Source organism: Amblyomma maculatum, chromosome 4 (assembly GCF_055883805.1).
Source record: "Amblyomma maculatum isolate TAMU_Amacu chromosome 4, ASM5588380v1, whole genome shotgun sequence".
NCBI classification, from domain to species: domain Eukaryota; kingdom Metazoa; phylum Arthropoda; class Arachnida; order Ixodida; family Ixodidae; genus Amblyomma; species Amblyomma maculatum.
Genome location: NC_139347.1, coordinates 126,617,287 through 126,639,418, shown reverse-complemented (window position 1 = coordinate 126,639,418; position 22,132 = coordinate 126,617,287). Strand labels below are relative to the sequence as shown.

The following is a 22,132-nucleotide window of genomic DNA, read 5'->3' as shown; positions in this document are numbered from 1 at the left end:
CACAGCTTTCTTCACTTGTCTTTGTCAGTGTTGCATGCGGGCTTGACTTGGCTGTAGGCAGTCTGATTCATTTTGATGAGTCTATACATGAATGGCAAGACTGATTCTCTTCTATCCAGATCTGACCCGATATATGTCGCCGACCGATATTTCGGACGCCCAATTTTCCGAACCTGCCCGAAAATCCGGACCTTGCCATTGCACCGCCACGCAATAAAGTCAATGTATAACACTGAACGAAATTTCGGACGTTTTAAATCCTTCTCATTCGATTTTCCAGACTTTTTCTTTCCATCGCGACTCAAGACCTACTGAAAACACGAACAACGGCGGCGCCATTTTGCTTTTCTAACTGCTGCTATTTCGGTTTTCTGCAACCTCGAACCAACATGTCATATCGTCCGATCGGAACCTCGCATACCCGGTATAGCCTCGATAGCAGGCACTGCTTGCTGCACCATCCCGCCAGCTCTGCCGTGCTGCCAAGGTGCTGCCACCGTGCACAGTCATCAGTCACTGCAGTCGCCATTCACGTGTTGTGGTGTTTACATCGCCGCGTCAACTACCGGACACTCAAGCCCCTCTATCAGTCAGGTGTGCTTAGTCGCATGGTGTTATGCGTGGTCAGCGGCAAAACCTACAGCATCGACTTGTTGTTTGCACTCGGCATGATTTCCGATGCATGGAAGGCGGTGACAGAGGAGACACTGTGGAATTGCTTCACCACGCTGGTTTTGCAATCGGAGATAAAGTGCCATCATTATCCGATGATAGCGCCAGTGAATCCCATCAGCCATCTTCGTCTGCTGACCTCATCGAGCACTTGCGTGCTGCAGGAGCCGTTCCCAAGGAGGTGACGCCGGAGAAGTTTGCGAACGATGACACCGAGATCGAACTGTGCTGAACTCACCAGCGACGAAATTGTTTGCCAGGTGTTTGAAAGTCATTACTCAGGCTCTGACAGTGAGGAGCCAAAGGCTGTGCTGCCAACTACAGTAAAAGCTCGTTAATTCAAATTCCACGGGGCCGCCAGGCCAGTTCGAATTAACCAAAATTCGAACTAATGAAAGTGAGCAAAAATGAAGGCGTTTGATGCCCGGAGGGCACGAAAAACATTTATTTAGCAAAAAAGTCTGTTATCATCTTCTGCTTCTTCTCTCTGAGGGCTACCGTACTCACTCGGTCTTCTAGCATGCGAATGCGACGCAGGGAGTCTTCTTCCCCCTCTTCAAAGCTGAAGAAAAGGCGCGCGACATTCAGCGCTCCCATAACTTCTGCCGCGGATGGACGCACGGGCTCTTGCTCCTCGTCGTCGTCCTCGTCTTCTGCCTCTTCTGGGACAGACTGCTCCCCAACAATTTCAGCGACAATGTCCTCATCACTTAGGGCACCGCACACTGCTGCATCGCTGTCTACTCCAACGTAATCATCAAAACTGACGTCCTGCAGCACAGCACGCACAGCCGCAGGCAGAGGCTCTGGACTCCCATCGTCGCCACTTTCTTTCATACTTCCGGCAGCAAAGCTACAGTGGTGAAAGCAGTTTGCAATTGTGGACGGCGTGACCTGCTCCCATGCACGCACCAACATGTGCATTGCTGTGAGCAATGTGATGGTGCTGGTCTTCTGGTTTCCAGTGCACAAAGTCATGCGCTCGATCATGTGGCGCCTATAGAAACATTTGATGTTTCTGATCACCCCCTGATCCATCGGCTGCAAGGCCGCAGTCGTGTTGGCGGGCAAAAAGACGAGCCTTGTGGCTTTCAGCTCGGCGTCGACTTTGTGTGCCGAGCAGTTATCCACAATGAGAACTTGACGCTTCCCTAGCTCCATCCTCCGATCGAATTTCAAGAGCCATTTTTTTAACAATTCGCCCGTCATCCACGCCTTGCTGTTGGCGGAGTATTCCGTCGGCAGCGTCCTAATGTTCTTGAAACATCTAGGCTTATGTGCCTTGCCGACAACAAAAAGAGGGACCTTCTCCGTCCCGGTCATATTAGCGGCGACCAGAACAGTAATCCGCTCTTTGCTTCGCTTGCCGCCAGCGCAGCTGTCCCCTTTAAATGTTACTGTTCGGTCGGGCTGGAGCTTATAAAACAAAGCCGTCTCATCAGCATTGAATATATCATGTGCCGAGTAGCTTTCTAAGTACTGCTGCAGAGCACCGCTTCGCCACGTGGCACAAGTTTCTGCATCCACTTCTTTGGCTTCTCCAGACAACACCCGGAAGACAAGATTATGTCTGTCTCTAAAGCGGTGAAACCATCCTTCGGAGGCGACAAAATCTTCCACATTCAAGCGCAGGGCGAAATCGGCCGCCTTCGCCATGATAATTGGGCCGCTCAGTGGAATGTCAGCGCTTCTCATTTCTTTCACCCACGTGATCACAGCGGTCTCAATTTCCGGATACTTGGCTAACCGAAGCCTTTTTCTGTTGCTGGCGAAATCTTCGGCTTCATAGGCATCCTCGATGGCCTTCCTATTTCGGACGTACGTCGACAACGTGCTTGGTGGAATCCCGTGCTTTTTCGCGATTTCCACTTTGCTGGCCTTCCGTTTATCCACCTCGCGTAAAATAGCCACTTTCTCCTTCACCGTCTTGGCACAGTATTTCCCACGCGAACACATCTCGCGGACACAAGCTCACAACAAGCGGCGTGCAAAACGAGGGCTCACGAAATGCAACATGAAACCGTGGTCGATAACACTAAAACGTCGTTCCTCGAAGGAGTCGCGGCAGGAAAGACTGTTTAGTACTTGTTCCAGCACCCTAGCGGCGCCCCGATGGTTGTGCCATCTATCGTTCTGCCGTGAAAGCTTCCAACGATGGTTTTTAACAACGCCGCTTGGCGGCGCGCAGTTCGAATTATGGGTGGCGGCGCCAATTTTTGAGTGAATTAACGAGCTGTTACGCGCATAGACTTCTATGCACTGCGGACCGGACCACGATGACTATTTCGAATTATCCAAAATTTCGAATTAACGAGTTGTGAATTAACGAGCTTTCACTGTAGCAGTGAACTAACCCGACCTCCGATGGTGCTTTCGGCTGTGTACAGCGATAATGTCACCCTTGCCGACGTGCCAGCCGACTTACTTGTACGGCAACGTAGCGCCCCACAGGGGCATATTGAGTCACTTTTTCAAGCCGCTCGCTAAATAAAGCGACTTTTTTTGTGTAAAATCGTTTTTTTCGGACTGCCTGATTTTCCGGACGCTATCTTGGCCCCTTGAGGGTCCTTAAAATCTGTCAGCAACTGTATTCTACATTTCTGCTTTGTGACATTGCTTGTCTGTTTTTCAATTGGTTTTTTTAGTTCTTAGGGTTTTACCAGCTTAGTGAAGATATGTGTGATATACGAGCTGTGGCTAAATACCATCTTACGCATTGGTAACTTTCCTGTGGTTTTCTTTTTTCATAGCCCAGTGATATCCCTATACGCCCCTTAGGGTATACCCTCGTTGTTTTTCTGAAGGCACTCTCTTAATCTTAATTCGCAACAAATATCTTATTATGAGGAAGATAGATGGTCATGTCTTGATTTAGATTTGTTTTACTATTTCAGCTGTTGAACGAATGGTCGATTGTGATGTGCAAACAAAGTGCCTGTGCTTGCTGATATTCAACCAATACTTGTGTGTAGCAGCCATAAATTCATATCTAGATATGTCAGTGACATGCAGGTCATTGTGGTTGATAGCAAAGCTCCAAGATGCGCCTTCAGCATGTGTGCACAGTGTTGAACACGGATTCAAATTCCCAGTGTGTGTCCAAATACTTTGTTGATCTGTTGTACTATAGTGCAGAGGCGTATGCTGTAAAGCACTTTCGATATCGGCGTTATGCGAGCGGTGTGGAATAGCAAGGTTTCTTTATAAGGTTTATTGGTAGTAGCCTAAACTGCTGCATAGTTTGTTTGAAGATTTCTATGCAGTCCTTGTTTAATTTTTTTTTCTTTTCATAAGTATGAACACTGTCCTTGTGTTAAGGGGGGACACTGGTTTTAAAACTATTTTCCTTATTTACCAATCAAAATTGATGCAACTTGGTGGGTTTGTGCAGTTTTTTGTGCAGATTCCAAAACTACAATTATTTCTTTTGTGATCCAATTATTTCATGAGATAGTTGCACCAATTAGTCTAATTCTTACAAGATTAATTACAAAATGACCACTGAAGAAAAACTTCAGATGAACACATTGATGGACACTAGAAAGAATGAGGAACACAATGTTGCAAGCAGTTTTTTGTTTCAGCCATTATTTCTTGTTTTATTGCATAACAAAGTTCAAAGGTCAAAATATAGCACACAAAAAAAGCCATTTTAAAAATTTTGAACAAGAAATTAAAAAATCTACTTGCAACAATCTACTTGCATATTTGGCTTTATGCTGAAAAAGAAATTATTACTCTATCTGCAATAGGTGCCGAGATATTAGGGCTGCAAAACTGCAAGTGGTCGACAATGCATGTTTTGAGAAAAGAGCAAAAAAGAAACAGGGGAATATTTAACAGACATTCACTGGTGCAATGCACACATTTACAATTTAAAATGGCTAGAAACCTCCAGAAATGTAGTCTCTTTGCTTTCCAGAGTCCAAGTGTCGCCTCTTTCATTTTGATTTGCAGTTGCAGCACATTCAGTTATCACTTTTTTGGCTGCACAAGTCGCATGCAGGTAGCGACATTTTTTTTTTTTTTACGTACGTCGTTTTGCTACGTCTTCGCATCAAGACTGCGGTGAAGAACGTTTATTGCGGAAAAGAAATGTAATTTGGAGCTGTTTGCTGCTTCCCAGTGCTCTGCATTGCACTGGAAGCAAGTGCATCACTAGGACTATGAACGAGGTCCGATCGGCGCAAACACGGCGAGCTCTATGAAGACGACATGTCCCGCAGTTTACGCATTGGAGAATAAGTTTGACGGCGATTTCTTATCCCCGTTCACTTTTTTAAATGCCAATATCGCCGCCGTATCTTTTACGCTTTGCCAATCTCGGCAAACTTGGCAAACTGTTTAGATCCGACGATCGTGAACTCCGCCTCGCCAAGCGGACCGTCCGCCGCGCTGCCGTCATCGTCGCAAAAACAATCCGTCTACCGCTTCATTGCTGGAGTTGGCGAGAGTTCAAGCTTTTCTGTTTTGAGCTTATCTTTCCTCCGCATCACTGTCGCGGCGGGTGCAACTGCTGGCAGTAGCAGTCTCCCGTGCTGGGGAACACGCTAGGCCTACTTCAGGCTCGTACACACGATCGTTCGGCGCACGACTTTTGTCGGCCTGAGCGCACACAGCCAGGGAAGGGCATCACTTGAGATGATTAATTAACTATTATTTTCACTTTCTGCACAAATTCTTGCCGTGAACGCACCTCACGGTTCGGAACCAAGCACGGCTGTCGTCACGACGGCCACGTCTCCGCTGTCTCCCCGCGGCTCGGGTGCGCCGAGCAAATGCCGTCAGCCAGCTCCACCAATGCGGTGACCCTTTTCGTCACGTGCACCCCGAAAGCCAATGGGATTGCAGATGCCACATTTTATTTTTTTTCTATTTTTTATGCGACCAATGGGCAAATGTAAACAGTAGAGGCGGCAATTTGAAGACGAACGGCAGCTCTTTCGAATGAGACCAAGATAGCTACGGTGCCACGCACAAAATGGGAGCTACGCCTCGCGGAAAATGGTTGTTTCGGGCGTCGTTTTCGGCCCAAATTTGGGCGACGTCGATTATATAAATTGGCATTGAGACTAAAATACCGACCTTAGAGATGAAAAACTTAGCAGATAGCTAAATGAAGAGCTACCGATTTCGCAAATCACATTTTCTAAAAAGTGATTTTTTCGAGATTTTTTGGTCCGAGAGACCAGTGTCCCCCCTTAAGTGAAGTAATTACAGTAGAAGCCCGTTCATACGTTTTTCACCGGTCCGAGAAAAAACAACGTAACAGCCGGGAAAACGCAACAGTGAGGAAGGCTCCGAAAAGGGACGAGAACGGTGCAGCTTTCACTTCAAACAATTCATTTCCGCAAAGTGACGTTAGGACTTGAAAAAATCAAGAATAGTAGACTGCCGTTTCTTTCGCTCGCTAGAAAACACCAGGCGCTTCTCAATAGCCTGGAAAACCGCATTGCTGTCCGCGTCGCTTTGAGGTGCGACATACCTATGGAGGAGGTCCAGAGCCGCGACTGCTTCTCCAAAGCTCGGATCTGACAAATCCTCAAAATCGTGTGGCTCGAGCTCGTCATCACAATCTGCGGCTTCACTCGCGACCGAGCTTGCAACAATATCACCGATACTCTGGCACTCCGATGTCACGACGACAGCATCCACTGCGACGCAGTCGTCGTATGTGAGTCCCGTGGCACCCAGCGCATCCATCGCCTCAGTGAGCTCTTGATCGCAAGAGGCTGCTTCCGACTCCCCAGCGTCTGTGCCAGGAAATTCCCCTTCGCCGTCCGTGCGAAAGCCACACTGCGCGAAGCTGTGCTGTGCAGTTGATGCGGCCACTGCAGCCCACGCTGAAGCGACATAGTGCATAGCATCAAGCACCAAAATGGTTGTAGGCAGCTGTCCACAATCAATATGCGCAAGACAGCACTTCACAACACACTTCCGGTAGGAATGCTTCAGGTTCTTTATGACGCCGACATCCAGCGGTTGCAGATGGCTTGTAGTGTTCGGTGGGAAGAACACAAGCTTGACGTTCCGAAGAAACTGCGGGTCTCTTGGGTGGGCAACACAATTTTCTAGAAAATGAAGAACACTCTTGCACTGGGATCCCATCTTGTTGCCGAAGCAGCGAAGAAATTCTTCGAACAACGAACACATCATCAACGCACGACTGTTACTTCTGTAGTGACATGGCAGCAGGCGAGTGTTCTTCAAGCACCGCGGGTTCCGATATTTGCCGATCACCCATGGCTTTAACTTATCGGAACCATCCATGTTGCAGCAAAGGAGCACTGTCAATCGCTCTTTGCTGTTTTGCCTCCATGACACGCTTTTCCTTTCAGGCTTAGGGACTTCGACGACTGCACCCGAAAAAAAAGGCCCGTTTCATCGGCGTTGTAGATGTCACGAGTCGCATAGCCCTTAATTAGTATAGCAGATAGTGTGGCCTTCCAATCGTCGACTGTTGCCAAGTTCACACTTGCTGTTTCACCGCTTACTGTCTTGTACACGATGCCAAGCCTCTTCCAGAAACGGTCAATCCAGCCATTCGACGCAGCAAAGTCCATGATCCCCAATCTGTTGGCATGTCCACTGCCTTCTCGCGCAAAATGCTGCCATCAAAGTTGACGCCGGCAGCGCGAGCTTGCTTGAACCAGGTCAAAAGAGCCTCGTCGAGGTTTCCATACTTGGCCCCACGAGCCTACTTAGCTTTCTGGCCGAAAAGCGCTGCATTGCCTTCTATCTCGGCACGCTTTGATAAGATGCTGTTAAGCGTTGATGGTGGCAGACCAAGGTCTTTGGCAATATCAATTCTTTTCCACGCTGGCTGCCTATCGACAGCGTTGAGTGCGTCCAGCTTTTCCTGGAGGGAAAGCGCCTTCCGCTTGCGAGACGCCATCGAAGAACATCCAGATGACGATCGTCGGATACAAAGGACAAGGGTTAGTTCGACTGGTTCACAACTGGCTTTGTCGTGGACTGGTCTGACGGATGGATGGATGAAGCTGAACCCTTTGAATCGGGTGGTGGCGGTGCACGCCACCTAGCCGACGTTCACGAGGCAGATAGCCATCTAGTGGCGGCATCTCCAACACGCGTGCGGCTTCTTGAAATTAGTTTCATAGCCAAGCCTAGCCAAGACTCTTCAAAACTCGAAATGGTGGTCGGCGCGCGTTGCCTCAGGCGGGTTCGCGGTGACCAGTTACGATGTATCATGCGGGAAAGTTTTCACAGCTACAACGTAACAACGAGGATCCCAATACATTGGGTCCTACAGGAGCAATGCCGGGACCGGATGAAAGCGACGCAACAGCCGGGAAAACGCAGCAGTGAGGAACGTAACAACGGGGTTCTACTGTAATCGTTTCCAATATGCGTGATGAGTGCCGGAGTCATAAACGTTGTGTCCTACATGAAAAATCAGCAACAAAACTAAAAAATAAAATATGACTACCATGCACGAATCCTCAGTCATCCATGCCCACACCCTCTCCTCCTCCAAAAATTTATACACCACACCTAAATTCAATTTCTGAGGAAGCCGCTGGCACAATCTTATGTTGCAACCAAAAAAGAAAACACAGATGAAGAAAAGGATAAAACAAGCTGTATTAATTTACACCCAGACATTCCATGCCCATTACAATAGCGGAAATACAGAAGTGGGCATGACGGAAATGGTAACAAAACAGAGCCTCTTAGAAGCCTACTGGTCCTGACCCCAGATTCAGCTTGAGAAGGTGGAAAAACACGGGTTCCTCCTGGGGCAAGATGTAGGCGATGCAGAGTGCCTAGTACTTTCTCTCTCTCTCTTGAGAAGGAGGAGGGGGCACCACTTCAAGGTAACGGCCTCACCATCCCCCAGAAGGCATCGCTGCACAAGTTCAGTTCGGGCGGTGCAATTTGGTGTGGGTGGCCAGCCTGCAGTCCTTCAGAAGCAGATGATATGGTTCCCTAAGAGGCCCAGTTGTGACAGTAGGTGTTCTGCCATTCAGGAATGTAGTCAGCCAGTGGTCCTGCAAGAGAAAAGGATCAATTATATGCACTCAGAACCCTGCACACACCACAGCACTGCAAAGCATCTTCCGCAAGGCAGGATGGAATAAACACAAGCAAGTATGAAAGGCTATGTGGTGTTGTTAATAGTATGCCAAAGGCTGCAATCTTCAGAAAATCCTCTGCCAGCAATGCAAGCTAAAAATCACGAGCATGCTTCTGGTCGATGGTGGGGTCGACTTGCAATCGAAACCAAGGCATGGCACTGTTAACAAGAGCAAGACAAAAACCATATCAGGGAAGCTACGGCAAATTTGTTTGCTCTACGGCTTTAAGTGCAACATTCAGTCGCGTCGGGTCAAGTGACATGGCAGCGCTTCCAGGGAGTGTGGATAGTTGATGGAAGAGCCAGCACCTATCATTCGTTGAATTCAGGCTCATTGTGCATTTGCACTTCTGACTTTACAACCGCCCACACGCTTCGTCACAAGCTCTCCAGTCCAAAGAGAATTTGGCATTTGTACCATGCAGCGTTCAAGGAGGCGGCTATCACTTATGCTAAAGCAAACTGCGCTGTGTGCCTCAAGTTTGAAGCTTCTAATTTGCTAAGCCCGATTGAAGGGCTTCATCCCAAAACATGGAAGTTTCATCCAAAAGCTGCGAAGTTTTGAATTCCTTCTCAATGAAGGCCCCGATGCCTGTCAACCAAAGTTTCAGCGAAACGAGCTATGCTTCTGCGCTAATGTGCAGCTGTATGCGTGGCAATTCATCTTAATCAGTCTCAGTGGTGTGAAAATGACAATTTTATTAGTATGGCTAACAAAGCAAACCAAAATGAGCAAGAACATAAAAGGTCAAAAAACAGCAGAAGAACGGTCCAGCAGTCTACAAAACTGCTCTATGTAGTAAAAACAAACGTCTGCCCGAAGCCTGAAAGGCAACGACCGCAGTCAGTATCCAAGAATTCGTAACATGAAACATATCTCTGCACAGTTGCATTATAAATTTCTCCAAGCTGTCCCCACTGTGCAACCTGCATATTCTACAATTTTCAAAAGAGCAGTTGAACAGTGACTCTCTCTGGCAATGCCTGAAGGTACTCCACCTCTGCCAGGCACCTGACAGCTCCGCTCCTCTCACAGAGAAACATGAGTACAGAGATTGAATGATCGTTTACCCTCAATGCAGCTTCAGTTCTATCCATAAGTGCAATAACAATGCTGGTCAGTGCATGTCATCATCTCAGCGCTTAAAACTCACTGGGCTACGCTTCGATCCATCGGTGACTCGGTGGACTGTTTTCTTGCTGAATGAGTGGGCCTAATTCCTCAAATTAAGTTAAACGAGCCCAAATCGAAGTGTGTACAGTCGCCGACCGTTTTTTCGGACTTGAAGGGACCCGAAAAATGGTCCGAATAATCGAACAGTCCGAAAAATCCGTGAAGCACAAAAAATCACTTTATTCAGAGGAAATCGGCTTAAAAAAGTCGCCGATTTTACCTTGCGGCAAATTTCTTTTGCTGGCGACGATTTGCGCTTGTATTTGCGCCAAAGTTGTCGTTTCGCTGTACACGCTAGACAGCAAGTTCACAGCGTTCGTAATTTGTGCAAGCGATGGCTGTGGTAGGCCGCCCGAGTCGTCATCGGAGTCCGACTCGTCTTCAGGTTGAAGAACCTGGCGTACAAGTCCGTCGTCCGTGAGGTCCACACACAAATCGAGGCCGTCGTCCACTTCAACAAACTCGCGGAACGTGGAGCCCGTTGGAATGTCCATTCCGTTCCCGCGAAGGTCAACGATGAGGTCTTCGCCACTGTCTGCAGTCAAATCCTCACAATTGTTGCAGTCTTCTACGTCATCGACTTCATCGGCGGAGAATCCAGCGTGCCTGAAGCAATTAGCAATTGTTTCCGCTCTCACTGCCTTCCACGCGTCAGCCAGCATGCTAACTGCCGCAAAAAGATCCGTGGCGTACTTTTTCCCGTTGTCAAAACAAAGGACTGTGCGCCGCAGAAGACGGGTCCGATAATGCACCTTAAGGTTTTTGATCACCCCCTGGTCCATTGGTTGGAGCACGCTGGTGGTGTTTGGTGGCAGGTATTCGAGCCGAATGGCTTTCAGGTTGTCGAAGGTGCCGTGAGCCGCGCAGTTATCAACAAAAATAATAACTTGTCGCCCCTGCCGCTCGAAACTTCGGTCGAGTCGACGCACGTAATCTTCAAACAAAGCATGAGTGATCCATGCCTTGGAGTTGCTGCAGTACCACACGGGAAGGTTCTTCGCGCCCTTAAAACACCTAGGATTTTTGGATTTGCCTATCACAAGAAGTGGCAGCTTCTCAGTGCCAGTGGCATTTGCACCTACCATTACTATTATCCTTTCCTTGCTGTGGCGGCCCCCTGAACAGGAGTCACCCGAAAAAGAGAGGGTGCGGTCAGGCAACATCTTGAAGAAGAGGCCGGTCTCGTCACAGTTGAAGGAGTCCTCCGGGCTGTACTGGCTCAACAAGGGCTTCAACTTCGTCTGACGGTAATCTGCTACCGTGGCTGGGTTGGCGGCTCCGCTCTCCCCGCACATCTTCTTAAAAGACACACCGTGTCTCTTCTTGAAACCGCGGAGCCATCCGTCCATGAACTTGAATTTTTCAATTCTCATTTTCACGGCCAGGGTCTCTGCCTTTTCCTTCAACGTGTCGCCCGACACTGGAAGGTTTTTCGCTAAAGCAGCTTTAAGCCAGAGTAGCAAGGCCTTCTCCAATTCGGGGTGGTCGCCTTTCCTGTCGTTCTTCTGGCTGCTGCTGTGGGACGCCTCAAAGGCGGAAAAAATCTTCTTATTTTTCACGTAATCTGAAATAGTTTGCTTCGACAGTGCGAACTCCTTGGCCACGTCAGCTTGCGTTCGCCCACTCAGCACTAGCTTTATGATCGCTGCCTTTTTCTCAAGGGTCATGGTAGAATAGCTCCCACGCTTCTTTGACGGACCCGGCAGCACCGGCGGGGCCATGTCCACAGCCCAAGTGCGCACCACACCGCTCGTCAAACACGCAAAAATGAGGCACTTTTCGTTCAGAGCGGTGGAACCGCCGGACGCAATCACAAAACGGCCAAAGGATTGACGGCGCGCCACTCGGTTGACGCGGTCGGAGAAACTCGTGTGACAACACGGCGGACGTATGAGACAAAGCACAAAGAGATAGCTGCCCGCGTCAGCGTTGGCGACAAAAGCAGGTTGACGGCGATGACAATCCGACTGCCACCTCGAAGTGGCAGAGATTGCAGGGGCCTCTCCTGGCAAAAATGGGGCACCGAAACCATGTCAAGCCAATCCAACTGCAGAGCCAATGCACCTCAATCCAAGATGGCACTTGTTGCGCCGGCGAAAAGCCGATAAGATTTCAGATTTTGGCCTGCAGGGGACTGAAATTAGTCCGAAAAATCGAACTTTCGGACTATTAAAGTCCGAAATATCCGTCGCGAATATGTATGCGCTTCTATGGGGTGACTGACGGTGCCTCACTGAAGTCCGAAATATCCTACAAGTCCGAATTATTGGAGTCCGAATTACCCGTCGGCTACTGTAATAAATATTGTCGCAAATATCCAAAATGAGGCAGCTCTGCTGAGACTCTATGGTCAGCGCTCGTAGAACTCAGCTGTACGAGTTTCTTCTTCGTTCTCTGTCAATTGGTAAACCAGGTTTCACACATATACATAAAATATAAAAAGTAGAACTGAACTGCCCAGGAATCACACAGCAGCGGTCAAGTCACATTGTCCAACTTACTCCGCCATGCGGGCACTGCCAAGAAGTGGCGCCACGGCATGTCTTTGCACCAAAAAGAAAAGGTTTACAGTGTAATCCACTTATAACGATACCAGATATAACAATATATCGGTTATAACGATGAAATAATTTAGATTTATTAATTTTCCCATTGCCCCTATATATATTGTTGTATCCGGCGATATATCGGATACAACGATAGAATTTTGACCGCCTGGAAAATATTTACTAACAAATTTCGTATGAATATTTGCGAAAAATAAAATTATTTGATTGGAATGACGCGAAAAGTGCCGCAAATAGACCGTTGTGGAGAAATCCGCAAGGAGGCGATGCGTACGGCCTATGGAAGCGAGCGCCATCATCATCGCAATCACTGAAGAGAGAAGGTGGGGAGAAGGGGAGCGCGTCCTTGGCCGTTGTACGTGGAAGATGGCGCCGACTAAGTGGAAGGCGATCTCTCTCGAGGTGAAGCACCAAATTCACCAGGATTTTCGGCAGGGCTTCAAGGTGGGAAGCCTCACTAAAAAGTATGGGCTTTCGCAGTCGACGATTTCGACCATAATCAAGGCTGCAGATGTCCTCGAGAAAGCAGGCTCCAGCGGCCACGACGACCAGCGAAAGAGGGTTAGAGACCCTTTGTACAGTGATGTGGAAGAGAGTCTCTACCAGTGGTTCCTGAACGCTCACAACCAGAATGTTCCCATCACAGGACCGATTCTTTGTGCAAAGGCGAAGAAATTCGCTTTTCTTCTGGGACGTGAAAACTTCGAGCCCGGCGGAGGATGGATCCAAAGATTCAAAGATCGCCACGGCATCGTTTATAGAAACGTGGTCGGGGAGGCTGCCTCGGTAGACGTGTCGGCGAAAGACGAGTGGCTGGCGACGAAACTGCCCGAGCTGTTGGAGCGCTATGAACAGAAGGACATTTTCAATGGGAACGAGACAGCGCTTTTCTACGAAATGCTGCCTTCAAGGACGCACGCTCTCAAAGGAGATCCGTGCAGCGGTGGGAAGCACAGCAAGGTCCCAGTGACTGTGTTTTTGTGTGTCAGCATGGACGGTAGCAAGCGTCTGAAGCCGTTTGTGATTGGGAAATCGAAGAGGCCCCACTGCTTCAGGAACCAACAAGTTCCGGTCCGCTATCGGATAACAAGAAAGCGTGGATGACTCGCGACCTGTTTCAGGAATGGCTGCTTGAATTTGACGGCCTAAAGGAGCAAAAGGAGAGGAAAGTGGTTCTAGTCCTCGACAATTGCACAGCACACAGCGTCAGCGTGAAGCTGACGTCTGTCGAGTTGCTCTTCCTGCCCCCGAACACCACGGCAGGTCTGCAGCCCATGGACGCAGGCGTAATTGCCAATTTCAAGGCCCTCTATAGACGTCGTATGCTCGAATGGCTGATCTTAAAAATAGACCGTTCGGGATCGCCAGAGGATGCTTCCGGGCCTGCTCACCGGAAGGTGAGCTTGATCGAAGCGGTACAGTTTGTGTATGGTGCGTGGAACGAAGTGAAGCAGTCCACAATCCAGAACTGCTTTAGAAAAGCAGGCTTCGTGCGCCACGACTGTGCGGTCTCAGAAGGGACAGATACAGATGACTTGCTCCCCGAAACTGCCGATGTGTGTGCACTATGGGATCATGCTGCATCTTCCGACAATGCCGGCGGAGCGCTCTTGGACGACTTTTTAAACGCTGACAGCGCTGCTGCTCCGTGTGAGGAATTTACCGATGAGGCCATTGCCGAGGAGCAGCGACAAAAAGCGGCATCGAGCGATGGTGAAAATAGTGACGACGATGACGGCACCATGGTCAACGATGGCAGTGACACCACCACGCCAGCTCCATTGTCGTCACGAAGTGCCATACAGTCCATCCAGTCGCTGATAGGCTTCATCCATGCTACAGGACTGCCGCACATGTACGCGCAACAACTGGAGACTGCAGACTGAAATTATCAAGCGTCAGCTGCCGCTCAAGCAAGCGCGGATTTCCGACTTCTTTAAGCGAGATTAAGTTATTTATTCCCTTTATATATAGTACAGCAATAAAGTGTTGAGTGTTCTTTAGTGACTAGCTTTGTTTTATCCGATTGAATCGTCGCTGGCAAGTAGGTAAGTCTGCATGCATGGGCAAATGCATGTGCGCTCTCTTGCTTTTTTTTTTGCCGGTCCAGATATAACGATAATCGGTTATAACGATTGGATTTTCCCGTTTTCTCAATATCGTTATAAGTGGATTGCACTGTATATGATTTGGCTTTACTGCCAGTGAAACAATTCCACTCTCAAACCATGTTCTGACACTTGGTGCTCCTTCGTCCCCTACTCACGAGTGATCAGTCCGACCAGGGGCACGGTGTCCCCGAGTGCGTGCAGGGCAAGTGCGATGCGGTGCTGGGACAGGCGCTCATAGAAGGGCGACCGCACTAGGTACAGCACCAGCTGGAGCAGGCGCCGGCTCAGCTCGAGCCGTTCCCGGGGCTGCAGCGAGGCACGCGTACGTGACAACACCTGCAGGCTGGAGCAAGCGATACATAATATACTGAATGAGGTTTCCCCAATTTCAACAGCTCTGCTTGCCTTCACAACATTAAGCAGCAGCCTGGCTTAGGAGCACTCCCCCCCCCCCCTCCCCCTTTCCCATTTGCAAATGTCATGTTGGTAGAGCTTGTCACCAGCAAGTCCATCGTTATTAATAAAAGAAAAAATTGTTTCCAAGCCAAGTGTCCAAGCAGCATCCTTTCATTCTGCAGCTGAGCGTGCAAAGCACTACTCTAGGCTGGCTTTTTTTTTTTTCTTTATTACCAACTTTGAAGTACAAAACATAATGGCAAAACATGTCAGCAACACATTTACTGATACGGCAGATTTAAAATTATTTCACCAGCAACAGTTCATCAAGCACTCCAATCAATGCTGGCTGGTCAGGAAGTACCTACTCAATGACACTTTCAATGAAGTGCTCACATACAGACTGCATTTCGATATCTTTCTACTGTATCCTTATTTTCCACAAACTGTGCAGGCTCAGGAGCATAATAGCATCAAAAGGAATGTAACCTGTTTGTCCCCTAATGCCATAGGAATGTAATGAAAACTCTTTCTTTAGTGTACTTATGAAGGATATCCCAGGAAAAAATCTCCTCCCAACAATCTAAAATACATGTTCCAGTGTTTCAGGTTCTTTTACAGATGACACAATTAGTCGACCAAGGGACGAAAAGATCTTTGTCATGCATTCTTGTTTAGGCTGATAATGTCTTAGTCTGAAGTTTGAAGAAAAAGGTTTTTTGTGACGGTAAGATTGGCATTCGTTTCACTCTCTTGATGATGTCTTCTCCTGGCCCTCCGCAATGCGGCAATCGGTACATTGGCACTGCAAGTGTTAAGTCCACTAAGTCTCTAAACAATTTTTTCCTCGTGACAGAACGCAGGTAGTCCATGAAGAACCACACGTGAAACACCCTGTAAGACAGCACCACTTCTCACAGGTACCCACTCACTGCACCACTCATGGTTTCAGATCAGCAAACGAATTCGAGCAGGAGACGGCCAAACCGTAATTGAATAACTGTCCTTAAAATGCATCCTTTAGATCCCAAAGGAACATAAAGTGCGATACAATGTCACAAAAATAAATGCATTAGACCAAGCCCTCCTTTTTTCACATTTATAAACAAGCTTGTTAGACTTGACCTTTTCCAAGCAGAGACCTATATGAAGACGGCAAACACTCAATGAATTTTTGTGGATACTGCTTCGCGACGCACACAACACACTCATCACGGGACACGCTCAAAGAGCACTTGACAGCTTTCATGCTGAGTTCCTATTGTTAGCGCCAAAGCTCGAAGAAGCAGTCAGAATTCGTCTGGAACAACCAATATCTGTGTGAGAAATACAGCAAGCAATAGATGAACTGAAGCCAGGTAAAGTGCCTAACCCCGATAGTCTAGGGGCAACTTTTTACAAAATATTCAAGATCTTTTTTAAGGTAGTTGTCAAAGCATAATGCCACAAACCATTCAAATGTATAGCCGGCTGATTCGAACACACGGATCAATTCTGTATTCTTCATGCTCGTTGTTGCAAGGCGTGGCTTTATCAGTTCTTTTGTTGCAGCAGATGATCCGAGATGTATCTTGAAAAATTCCAGCTATGCACGTAGGCTTCTACAATGTTCCAAGGTATGTTAGTCACCGTTTGTAGCTTTATCTACATCTTTCTTCGACGCCTTTAAATTGACCGCTGATGAGTGAAACTGCATTCATAATTCGACAACCAGTGAACATGTTTGCTGCCATTGCTGCCGCCAAGTTGTACAGTTATTTTGAGGGCGCAAGTAAGCCAATAAAGAGATAATTTCAGTGCTTCTACGCCTGTACGCTAATTTGTGAGCACGGCATTGTCACAGCCATGTGACAATAAGAGCAAAAATGCGCACCATTGTCGTTTACAACGTCGCACATAGTTGAGTTCAGTTCAGTCGTGTCCGACTCTTCATGACCCTATGGACCATATCAGGTCACGCTTTCCGGTCTCCCACTATCTTCCTAACATCACATAACTTAATCTGCAGCGCCTCGAAGATGCCATCCAACCATCGCATTCGCTGTCTACCCCTTCTCTGGTGACCCTCAACCTTTCCCAACATGAAATCTTTCTCCAACGACTCCTCTCTTCTCATCAGAATTTGACCCTCCAATGAGCAGTCAGGGTTTATGGTCGACAATATCGACTGATTTGATCTTCTGACCGTCTCTCAAGAGAGAGAGTCTCCGCCAGCACAATTCAAACGCGTCAATTCTTCATCGATCAGCCTTCTTCACAGTCCAACTCTCGCATCCATACATCACAATTGGAAAGACCATAGCACGAGTTATACGGATCTTGGTTGGCTGTGTAATGTCTCTGCTCTTTACTAGGTGGTCAAGGCTAGCCATGGCTCTCTTTCCCAGAAGCAGGCGTCTCCAAATTTCATGGCTGCAGTCTCCTTCCGGGGTAATCTTGGAACCCAGGAAGAGAAAATCTGTCACAGCTTCCACTTCTTGTCCCTTGATGCTCCAGGACTTGATAGGACAAGACTCCATGATCTTTGTCTTTTTAATGTTCAGTTAAAGCCCAAACTTATCACTCTCTTCATGTATGCGCATCAGAAGTCTCTTGAGTTGCACTTCACTTTCTGCCATTAAAGTGGTATCATCCACGTTTTCCAGCAATCTTCACTCCAGCTGAAGACTCGTCCAGACCGGCCTTCCTGATGATGCACTCAGTATAGGTTAAATAGGCAGGGCGACAGTATGCAGCCTTGTCTCACTCCTTTCTCAATCGGAAACCAATCAGTAAGACCATGCCCAGTTCTGACTGTGGCCTCTTGCCCTTCATACAGGTTCCTGAGGAGACAGATGAGGTGAATTGGAACTCCCATCTCTTGGAGAGTTTGCCACAATCTGCTGTGATCTACGCAGTCAAACGCTTTCGCATAATCAATACTAAAGCAGAAGTAGATGGGTTTCTGGAACTCTCTTGCTTTTTCCATGATCCAGCGAAGGTTGGCAATCTGGTCTCTAGTTCCTCTGCCCTTGCGAAACCCAGCTTGCACGTCCGGAAGCTCCCGATCCACATACTGCTGCAGCCTACCTTGGAGAATTTTCAACATCACCTTGCTAGCATGCGAAATAAGCGCGATCGTGCGGTAGTTGGAACAATCTTTGGCGCTGCCTTTCTTTGGAATGGGGATGTAAACTGACCTCCTCCAATCCTGTGGCCACTGCAGGGTTGTCCAAATTTGCTGACATAATGTATGCAGAACATTAACAGCGTCGTCATGGTTGAGGTTTTGAAGCAGCTCAGCTGGAATGCCATCAATTCTGCTAGCTTTGTTCTTATCAAGGCTGGCTAAGGCCCATTCAACTTCACTCTTCAGGATGCCCGGCTCGAGATCAGTAATCACAACCGTCTTATGTTGGGTTTGCACATCCGGGTCCTTCTTGTACAGTTCTTCTGTGTATTCCTGCCACCTCTTCTTTATCTCTGAGGCTTCAGTGAGGTCCCTGGCTCATTTGTCCTTTATCACGCCCAGCTTAGCACAGAAGCTTCCTTTGATATCTTTGATTGTCTTATACAGAGCTCTTGTGTTCCTCAATTGGCTGTTGTCCTCAACTGCTTGGCACTGTATGTTCAGGAAGGCATTCTTGTCTCTTCTTGCTATTTTCTGAAAATCCGCATCGAGAACCTTATATCTTTCTCTTTCCCCCATAACTTTTGCCATCCTCCTTTCCTCAGCTATTTGCAAAGCTTCTTTGGATAGCCAGTTTGCTTTCTTGCATTTCTTTTGCTTTGGAACTACCTTAGTAGCAACTTCTTGTATTATATCACGAACATCAGTCCACATCTCTTTAGGCTCTCTGTCTTCTAGATCTAATTCTTGAAATCGATTCATCACTTCCACTTTCCGCACGTAGTACTGCTGCCTAAAACTGAGGAACCAGAAAGACGTCTATTGGTTAGCTCTTATCATCCGATAAATCTCGCCAAAATAAGACTACAAAATATTTATGGAGGTTCTGGCCAAAAGTCTCTACACTGACTTTCTGAGAATGAATCCATAATTCTTCTTGTCTAGTGTAAGGATGCGGCAGAGCGCAGAATGAAAGAACGAAAACAGCAGCAAGTACAAAAAAAAAAAAAAAGAAGCATAACTTGTCGTCCCCAAGCATGTGCTACGGGTGGTTTCGACTGCATGGGGTTCCTTAAAGTTCAGTGGCTGCAATCAGACCCTCTTCCACACGATTGCATGGGGTTCCTTAAAGTTCAGTGGCTGCAATCGAACCCTCATCCCTGATGTCAGCAGTAGAGTGCCCTAACAAGAGCCGCCGCCGCGGGGCCTTTCTTATAATCCATGGTATGTCCACCTAACACTTCCAGTTCTGTTACGTTCTTCGGCTGATAACGCCCTCTTTCACGCGGAATGTATCGTTCCGTCTTGTTCATGATGACGCGTATGATAAGCCCCGATATCGTGGGCAATATAAGCGCCTCATCCGAGCGCTGCGTCGCTCTTTCCTGCCCGGCTGCCGAGATGGAATAAAAGGCATTCCTGACAAGCTTCAGTGTGGCCGCTTGCTCGTCGTTCGCCGAAACACCCAGAAACGTAACAGCTGGTGGCAGCGGTGGGATCGACGACGCCGGGTTTCTGCGGCGGTTATCGGTGAGTACCTGAAACATCTATTTTGTTCGCCAAGCAGCTTAAAAGTTGAAATGGGGCTAATTGTCCCCGAATAAGTGAAGGGGCACAGGGTAGAAAGCAGCCAGATTCTTTCTTCGGAACATTTCGGTCGTAGCAAGATGGATTTTGGTGCGATTGTGAAGCCCGAATTAATGCTCATAGCAGAAGAGTTGGGCGTTAAGGCGACAAAAGCCATGAGAAAGCCCGATATCATCTCGGCCATTGAAAAGTGTGGCGCGGGGGCCGACGAAATTTTAGAATGTTGGACCGAGGTGCAGAGGAGACGGAAAAAGGAAGAACTTGACCTAGAGAGGTTCAAGCAAAAGGTTAAGAAGGAAAATGAAGCAACGGCGGTCGATATCTCTATGAAAGTTGACATGCGAAGCCACTTGCAGCCCTTCCGCGTCGGGGGAGACATAGGTCTTTACTTGGTGAATTTCGAGCGGGTGTGCAAAAGGTTGGGCTTCGTGGAGTCGAGCTGGCCACAAAGGATTCTGAGCTTACTGCCAGCTGAAGTTGCCGACGTTTTGGCAAGGTTAGATCCTGAAGAGGCGGACAACTACTCGTCCGTAAAAGCCTGCCTACTGAAAAAGTTTAGGCTGTCCCTTGAGGTTTTTCGAATTAGGTTTCGAGAGGCAAAGAAAAACCCAGAGGAAAGCTATGCTGAGTTTGCTTACAAGTTATTAGGCTTTCTAGAAAGCTGGCTCCGTGGAGTAGACTCTTATGAGGATCGTGAAAAGCTGGTAGCACAGATTGCGCTCGAGCAGTTTTTCTGTTCTATTCCTTCAACCCTGAAGGATTGGATTCAGGACAGGCCAGATGTAAAAACTGTACAAGTGGCGGCTGATTACGCAGACTTGTATTGCTCCAGACACGGAAAGAAAGTTGATAACGACAAGGCTGGCTTAGCCGGAAGTCATGAGCAAGGAAAACGTCGTCCTTTGTCTAAAAGAGTTGAGGGTTCGACAGATGTTTCACCTTCAAATGAAGTGTTCGATACAGACAAGCCAAAGCTAAAATCCAAGTTGTTTGACGCAAGAAAGCCCATTGTTTGCTACAAGTGTCACCAACCGGGTCATGTGGCTTCAGGCTATCGTGTGCCTAAAGTGTCCCCGGTCAACTTGTGCGTGGATAAGGCAGACGACCTGCTTAAGCCATATTTGTACGACACAGAAGTAAATGGCCAGTCTTGAGAGGCACTGAGAGACACCGGAGCTACGCACGACTTGGTTCATTCCTCACTAGTGAGGCAAGACGATTTCACAGGCGATTGCGTGTGGGTTCGCCAGGCCCTGGAAGATCGCACAATCAGCTTGCAGTAGCCAGAGTAAAACTAGATGGGCCTTTTGGTGCAGTAGACACTGAGGCGGCAGTGTCCGATGGGGTATTGCCCAGCTGCCCGTATATTCTTTCGAACAGAACGGCAAGGCAGCTAAATGACGCGGGCATCTCGCTTGATATGAATCCCGTTCTAGTAGTCACTCACTCCATGACGAAAGCGAACAGGTCTGAGCCACAAACTCTCGCGACGAAGCCAAAAACTGATAAGTCTGATAGCGAAACTGCAGAAGCCATGCCAGAAGATGTGCTCGAAGAAGCGGACGTGACCACACTGGTTTCGCCGGAAAGCGCGAACTTCGGTAATCTGGTAAAGCTTGATAAAACCCCGCTCATCAGTGAACAGGCCACTGACCCAACGCTGGCAAGATGTCGAGATAGCCTGGGAAAAAATGTAGCACCAAATATCTCGTTCTATGTGAAGAATGGCCTTGTTTATCGCCACTTTAAGGACAAAGGCACAAATGAAGTAGACCAGCTGGTAGTTCCGCACAAGTACAGACGGGACCTCTTAGAACTTGCTCATAAGGAAGGATGGTCGGGGCACTTAGGAATCACGAAAACGAAGTGCAGGCTCTTGGCAGAGTACTATTGGCCTGGTTGCTTCAAGGACGTGGAGGAGTTTGTTCGTTCGTGCGACACGTGTCAAAGGACGGGAAGGCCGAACGAGCGAATAAAGGCTCCCCTTACCTTGGTGCCGATAATTACTGAACCATTCAGGAGGCTTGTGATAGATGTCGTAGGTCCCCTACCTATCACCAAGGCTGGTTATAGGTATCTATTAACTGCGGTCTGCCCTGCGAGCAAGTTTCCCAAGGCCGTGCCTATGAAAGAGCAGACTTCTGTCGAGGTGGTAGACAGTCTTCTATCAATTTTCTCTCGGATCGGGTTCCCAGCTGAGATTCAGTGTGACCTTGGTAGAGTTTTCACGAGTGCTTTAACAAGCAGTTCTTTTCAAAGGTGTGGCATCAAAATTTTGCATAGTTCGGTAAACCACCCACAAAGTAATAGCGTGGAGAGAACGCATTCGGTCATGAAACGTATCCTCAGGGCCTTATGCTACGAGAATAAAAAAGATTGGGACTTGGCTTTGCCAGCTATGCTTTTTGCTTTGCGGAC

General features: G+C 48.0%; 1 protein-coding gene across 3 annotated transcripts in view; it reads right to left on the bottom strand.

Annotated features, from left to right (window-relative positions):
• Positions 1–4,234: 4,234 nt before the first annotated feature.
• Pex16 (peroxisomal biogenesis factor 16) overlaps positions 4,235–22,132 on the bottom strand; it is a 170,585-nt gene continuing 152,687 nt past the window's right edge. For all 3 annotated transcript variants that reach the window (XM_084602445.1, XM_084602446.1, XM_084602444.1), the window contains 2 exons: positions 14,778–14,965; positions 4,235–8,684 (listed from right to left, as the gene is read on the bottom strand). In XM_084602445.1, coding sequence (XP_084458571.1) covers positions 8,623–8,684; positions 14,778–14,965 — 250 coding nt within the window. In that variant the 3' untranslated portion in view covers positions 4,235–8,622. The remainder of the gene's footprint in view (positions 8,685–14,777; positions 14,966–22,132) is intronic.